The 7588-nt window shown below is 46.9% G+C and overlaps 1 protein-coding gene across 3 annotated transcripts in view; it reads left to right on the forward strand.

Moving 5' to 3' along the window:
* Positions 1–7588, forward strand: part of ACOX3 (acyl-CoA oxidase 3, pristanoyl) — a 197277-nt gene that overhangs the window by 172948 nt on the left and 16741 nt on the right. For 2 of the 3 annotated variants that reach the window (XM_075346848.1, XM_075346849.1), the window contains exons 17-18: positions 3196–3282; positions 5802–7588. The exon at positions 5802–7588 is cut by the window's right edge and continues 435 nt beyond it. In XM_075346848.1, the coding sequence (XP_075202963.1) occupies positions 3196–3282; positions 5802–5921 (207 nt within the window). In that variant the 3' untranslated portion in view covers positions 5922–7588. The remainder of the gene's footprint in view (positions 1–3195; positions 3283–5801) is intronic. The other variant, XM_075346850.1, reaches the window with a different exon arrangement.

Here is a 7588-nt window from a genome sequence, read left to right on the forward strand (position 1 = left end):
TTACACGCTGCGATATCGGTACCGATATTGCTAGTGTGGGTACCCGCCCCCATCTGTTGTGCGACACGGGCAAATCGCTGCCCGTGCCGCACAACATCGCCCAGACCCGTCACACATACTTACCTGTCCGTCGTCGTCGCTGTGACCGGCGAACCGCCTCCTTTCTAAGGGGGCGGTTCGTTCAGCGTCACAGCAACGTCACAGCAGCGTCACTGAACCGCCGCCCAATAGAAGCGGAGGGACGGAGATGAGCGGGACGTAACATCCCGCCCACCTCCTTCCTTCCTCATAGCGGCCGGGAGGCAGGTAAGGAGAGCTTCCTCGTTCCTGCGGTGTCACACGGAGCGATGTGTGCTGCCGCAGGAACGAGGAACGACCTCGTTACTGCTGCAGTAACTATTTTTGAGAATGGACCCCCATGTCACCGATGAGCGATTTTGCACGTTTTTGCGACGATGCAAAATCGCTCATAGGTGTCACACGCAACGGCATCGCTACAGCAGCCGGATGTGCGTCACCATTTCCGTGACCCCAACGAGTTCGCATTAGCGATGTCGTAGCGTGTAAAGCCCCCTTAAGTCCAGTCCTGCTCCTAGTCTTTGCTTCTTCCTGCCAGTAGTACACAGTCTACGTAAAATAATCGTTTTCATTTTTATTTCATAAATCAGTACTTCAGGTGAAAATGTATTTTATGCAATGTATTTTATCAGAAAAATCCGCTTATTTTTCCTCCTGAACTGATCTTTCAGGCAAAATAGGAGATGACAGTTGGTGCTCGTAACGTTCTATGGAAAATTTGCTGCAGAATGTCTGTGTTTTCCTCTAGCTCCTCCTCCTCCATAGAACTTTATAAGCACCAACTGTCGTCTCCTATCTCAATAAAAGGAAAATCTTTTTTCACGGAATACAGACTTTACGAGTGAAAAATCAGTCCAGGAGGAGGAAGAAGCCGATTTCTCTGATAAGATTTATTACAGAGTGGTTTATTTTTATGTGTTCTATTGATTTATGAAATAAACATTTTAAATTGGCTCACGCCTGTCATTGAATTTGGTGGTCCCGTCATTAAAGGGAACCAAGCAGCAGGATTTAGCTACATAAAGTGCAGCCAGTGCCACACTGGCGCTAGGAGGCTGGATGCAGTGATACCGTTAGTTGACAGATTGGATTGCTGGAAAATCTTTAATCCAAGTTCCAGAAGTGCACTGATTGTTTGATTGGCGTTTGCGTCGGGACAGGACAATGTGGGTCAGGCCTTGCGTTCTTCATCCGCCCCTTTATGCTGGCCTGGCCTTTAAACCCACGTATCCGCCTTTTCATTTATGTCCGCGCATGCGCAGTAGCATTGGGAAGTATCTTATCAACTCTTCACTAAGATGGAGTCTGAGTCAGCGCCTGCGCATAGTACTATCTCCGGCACCATCTTATTGAAAACGTCTCCTCCTGATTCTTACGTTTCCGAGGCTGTTTCCAAGGGCGATTTCATCCTCAGCGTTCCGTTTGTGTGCGGTGAGCTGCTGTTACTGGGGGCGGCTCCTCTTCTATTACGACATTGCTTGCTCCCACGGTCATGAAGATGGAAAAGGAGGTGAGGGCGCATGCGCCTTACTTACTGCTGGGGGTGGCTTCTTTTCTATTGTGACTGCGTGCTCCTGCGGTCTTGAAGAGGGAAAAGAAGGTGAGGGTGCATGTGCTACCCTTGGCAGCTGGGGGCGGCTCCTCTTTTATTGTGACCGTACGTGCCCCCATGGTTTTGAAGAAGGACAATGAGGTGAGAGCACATGTGCCACCCTCGGCAGCTGAGGGCGGCTCCTCTTCTATTGTGACTGTGCATGCTCCCATGGTCTTGAAGTGGGAAAAGGAGGTGAGGGCGCATGCACCACCCTCGGCAGCTGGGGGCAGCTCAACTTTTATTAATACCGTGCGTGCTTCTGCGGTCTTGAAAATGGAAAAGGAGTTGAAAGCGCATGCGCCACCCTCGGCAGCTGGGTGCGGCTCCTCTTCTGTTGTGACCGCGTACGTGCCCCCATGGTCTTGAAGAGGAAAAATGAGGTGAGGGCGCATGCTCCACCGTCGGCAGCTGAGGGCGGCTCCTCTTCTATTGTGACTGTGCATGCTCCCATGGTCTTCATGAGGGAAAAGGAGGTGAGGGCACATGCACCTCCCATGGCAGCTGGGGGCGGCTCCTCTTTTATTGTGAACATGTAGGCGCCTGCGCCACCCTCAGCAGCTGGGGGCGGCTCCTCTTCTATTTTTACCATGCGTGCTCCCACAGTCTTGAATAGGGAGAAAGAGGTGAGGGCGCATGCGCCGTCTTCGGCAAGAGCATCGGACATGTTGGAAGCAGGAGGAGATGTTTTCAATAAGATAGTGCCGGAGCTAGCACTGACTCTGACGGCATCTTAGTGAAGAGTTGATGAAATAGTCCCCAATGCTACTGCGCATGCGTCTGACATAAAGGCAGCGACGGGGAGAATAAAGGCCGGGCGAATGAAGAACGAAAGACCCGACCACATAGTCCCGAATATTCTGCTGGTTGTTTCCTTTAAGCCTGATGTGTAAAGCGCCAGTTTTAATTAATCTAAGCTAAAGTGAAATCTAAACCTAAACATAGTAGATTTACAGATGTAGCAGAGCTGAATGACACGAGTAGATTTACAGAAGACCACCGCTAAGGAGGCAGACGCAAAGAGTTAAATAACATATTCAGCTCTGCTGCATCTGTAAGGCTATCCAGTAATTAGATTAGACTTTCTTGGATATTTGTCTATCCAAGCATTTTAGAAAGACAGTGTCGGTGCGCAGGACACTACATAACCCCCTCGTTAGTCGTTTTCTGCTGCCAAACATCATCTGTTTTTCTCGGCCACTTGAAATTGACTATAACACAGCAGCCAGATTATTGCACGGCGCGGATTACACGGCAGCGGTAGTCCTGTGCCGCAGATCAGGCGGAGCTCCGCCACTGCCGTGTAAAGGTTAATGAGACACGCAGAGAATACAAGAGGGACACGACAAATGGAAAAACTCAATGGCGGCTCCAAAACAATAAAACCCAATACTGCGCTCCCCTAAACAGTGTGACCGCTCGTGTTTCACCCCGTGTAATTCTCAGCGAGCGCTCACGTCTCTGTTTTGCTCGTGTTACTATGGAAAGTGAGGACGGCAGCCAACACTCTTATTCTTGTAACGCAGCTGAAGGACGACGCCGTGTCTCTGGTGGACGCCATTGCACCTCCGGACTTCATCCTGAACTCCCCTATTGCCAAAGCGGATGGAGAGGTAAATCCAAAGCCCCTGAAAGCAGGTTTACTATAACATGTCATAAAGGCTCATCCGTTTTACTGGAATTATTGAAATGCAGATATATGTATATATATTATACAGATGTAGCAGAGCTGGGTTTCCCATTTAGTATTTCCACCATAGATATTTCTGACATATTCACAGCACATCCCACCTCTGGGATAGTTACAGATCGGTGGGATTATGACCTCTGGGACCCCTGTCATCCAGGGAACTGCGGCTCTGAATGAGGCGGAGGTCACACTAGTGCACCGCCCTCCATTCATTGTCTGTATGGGACCGCCGAAGATTGCCAGGTTCCTTTTTTATACAGTAGGGAGCAATGTCGTCTATGTCCGCTCACCTCTCTTTGCAAAAAGGAAATTTCAAAGCCCTCTTATTACAACAAGAACTGTGGAAACGAAGCACAAATAGGGTCTTAGGCCAGTTTCACACTTGCGTTGGACGGGATCCGTAGCATTGCGTTGTGTGACACATGCAACGGATGCGTTGCATATAGTGGCACAACGCATGCTACGGATCGTACAAAATAACGCAATCCGTTGTAGTTTTTTTTCCTTGACTTTACACATCTGAGCATGCGCAGTTGTGTAAAGACAGCTGCGTTAACGGAATCCGTCAAATGACGCATTCTAACGGAATCCGCCACCATAGGCGTCCATTATAACAACAACGGACCCCCACCGGATTCCTGCAGGTTACGTTTTTTTGACACTCCGCCAAGCGCAGAAAAACGTTACATGCTGCGTTCAATCCGCCCGACGCAGCGTCAAAATAACGACGCTGCGTCATCCAGCGGATGCAACGCAGACACTTGAGTTACAGTGCGTCGTCCATACAAGTCTATGGAGAATAGCGCAGTGCGTTAACGGACTGCGCTATTCTCCATAGTGACGGAATGCACTGAACGCAAGTGTGAAACTAGCCTTACCTGGGTATACACCAGGTTATTGAAAGGTAATAAACTCACCTAAGAGGGATGTGGTAGTCACAACACCTGTAATCACGTAGCAGATATGGCGCACAGCCCCGAATGGAGACAATATGTGGAATGTGGAGGAAAGTCGGGTTTATGCCGCGCTCACACCAGGATGCAAGGTTGATTAATTCATCTCTTTTTATGCAGGTACAGGTCTACGCGTTTCAGAGATTTCCATCTCCTTCATCAGGACAATCAAGAGACATGATTGTTCATTCATTTTCTCTTGATTGTCCAGATGAAGGTGATGGAAATCTCTGAAACACGTAGACCTGTACAACCTTGCATCCTGGTGTGAGCGCGGAATAACCCAACTTTCTTCCATATTCCATATAAAGCCTTCTTATTGTGAGAAGTAGAGGTCCTAGTAGTCAGACCCTCACCGGTCCACAACTTGGGTGATGACTTTTAAAGGGAACCTGTCACCAGGTTTTTCCTTTATGAGCTGCGGCCACCACCAGTCAGCCCTTATATACAATATTCCAGAATGCTGTATACAAGAGCCCAGGCCACTCTGTATGACGTAAAAAACACCTTTATAATGCTCACCTACGGGGCGGTCTGGTCTGATGGGTGTCGCTGCTCTCGGTCCAATCTGATCTGGCGCCGCCTCCATCATGTGCAATTGCCGTCCTCCTACCTAGCCCCGTGTGCATGACGAGTTGCGGGTAGAATGAAGTACTGTTGTGCGCATGCGCGGGTGGTCTTTGACCTTTTCTCGCGCCTGCGCATTACAGTACCTTGCTTTGCCCTCAGCCGGGCAGAGCAAAGTATGCATGCACAGGAGCGAAATAGAGACCACAGAAGCGCAATGGAGACCTCTCTGTGTGCGACACAGAACTCGTCATGCACACGGGGCTAGGCAGGAGGACGACAATTACACATGATGGAGGCGGCGCCAGATCAGATTGGACCGAGATCAGATTGGACCGGGCAGATCAAAGTGCGCCTGCGCGCAATGGGGGCCTCTGTGTGGATGATGTAGGACGCATCATGCACACGGGGCTGGGCAGGAGGACGGCAATAACAAGAAGAGAGGGGGGCCGGACTGAGAGCAGTGGCACCCATCGTACCGACCCGCAGGTGAGTATAATAAAGGCAGCAGAGCGACAGGGGGCAGTTTATTAATCTTGGTAATAGTTGATGATAGTATTCTCCTGATGAAGGATGACATGTTACTGCGGAGTGAACAAATAAAAGGGGTTGTCCAGGATTATAAAACTATGACTGCTTCTTTCCAGAAACAGCACCACACCTGTCCATGTCTAGAATTACACCTCAGCTTCAGTGACGTGAAGTTGACGGAACTGTAATACCACAAACAACACGAGGACACGTGTGGCGCTGGTTTTGGAAAGAAGCAGCCATGTTTTTCCAATCCTTCAAACCACCTTTCAAAGGAATGTGTTGTCAGAATGTGACGTGTCCCCAGTAATGATGTAATGGGTGGGATTAGAGACCCCCATATTGTGGCAGATTGACCATCAGCAGCCTAACTGGTGTTATGTTCTTACAGCTGTACAAGAACCTGTGGTCCGCGGTCCTACAAGGAGAGAAGGTTTTGGAGCGTCCGTCATGGTGGCCGGAATTTTGCACCAACAAACCCGTAATTGGCAAACCGAGATCCCATCTCTGAAGTTGCGCATAGTCTCCGGTCTACACGAGCGGCAGCTATATATACAGTATATACTGTCAAACACCGCAAATGTCATCTATAAAGAGTAATGAACGGATATTACAATGCAAGGAGGGGACAAAAGTCCCGGTTGGTAGTAATTTACCAGATAATTTCCTACCGGAGTTGGAGGGTAAAGCACAGGTGTCTGCCCTCATTAAAGGTACCCTAATGCCCGAACCACGGGCAGCAAAAATCACAGACCGGTTCTGTTATAGATGCCATATGTTTCCCTCTGAAATGCAGCGGCATTCAGAGAAAGTGTTTGGCAGGTCGGGAATGGTGGGGCTCTGATGACTACTCAAAGAGGCGCGTGCTACCGGACACTTCTTCCCGCCCCGCTTACCTAGATTGTGCCTGTTAGCCAAGCGGAGCGAAACTAGGGGAGCCACCAGGGACCAACCTTCTGGACCAGTCTTTATAGTCATGTCATACCCTGCCATTGTTATTAAGCATCTGGCAGCTTTTCAGATTGACACTTATATGACTGCAATAAGATAGCCGGTGTCTGATTCATGCTGCCCGAGGTTCGGACTTTATTAATCAGCTGCCAGGTTCCTTATAACGTAATGTTGGTGCCATTGTATTCCAATAATTCTTCAATGAACTTCTTTGTCCATCCATCCCCCCCCCATCCCTGCATGTATAGTTTATATGAGAACCAACTTTGACTTTTTATAGGCAGCAGGTGGCTAATATTGTAGCACAACCAACTATTGGATCATAGCCGAAGATTGCCTGTCTGAAGCCACCACTAGAGGGAGCTCATGAGTTTAATGTATGCTGTGTGTGTCTGTGTGTCTGTGTGTGTATATATATATCGTGTATATGTAGGCATGTGTGTGTGTGTGTGTGTGTGTATATATATATATATAGTGTATATGTAGGCATGTGTGTGTGTGTGTGTGTGTATATATATATATATAGTGTATATGTAGGCATGTGTGTGTGTGTGTGTGTGTATATATATATATAGTGTATATGTAGGCATGTGTGTGTGTGTGTGTGTGTGTATATATATATATAGTGTATATGTAGGTGTGTGTGTGTATATATATATATATATATATATATATATATATATAGTGTATATGTAGGTGTGTGTGTGTGTATATATATATATATATATAGTGTATATGTAGGTGTGTGTGTGTGTGTGTATATATATATATATATATATATATATAGTGTATATGTAGGTGTGTGTGTGTGTATATATATATATATATAGTGTATATGTAGGTATGTGTGTGTGTGTGTGTGTGTGTGTATATATATATAGTGTATATGTAGGAGTGTGTGTGTGTGTGTGTGTATATATATATATATATATATATAGTGTATATGTGTGTGTGTGTGTGTGTGTGTGTATATATATATATAGTGTATATGTAGGTGTGTGTGTGTGTATATATATATAGTGTATATGTAGGTGTGTGTGTGTGTATATATATATAGTGTATATGTAGGTGTGTGTGTGTGTTTGTGTGATATATATATAGTGTATATGTAGGTGTGTGTGTGTGTATATATATATATAGTGTATATGTAGGTGTGTGTGTGTGTGTGTATATATATATATAGTGTATATGTAGGTGTGTGTGTTTGTGTGATATATATATATAGTG

This window comes from Anomaloglossus baeobatrachus, chromosome 1 (assembly GCF_048569485.1).
Source record: "Anomaloglossus baeobatrachus isolate aAnoBae1 chromosome 1, aAnoBae1.hap1, whole genome shotgun sequence".
NCBI lineage: Eukaryota > Metazoa > Chordata > Amphibia > Anura > Aromobatidae > Anomaloglossus > Anomaloglossus baeobatrachus.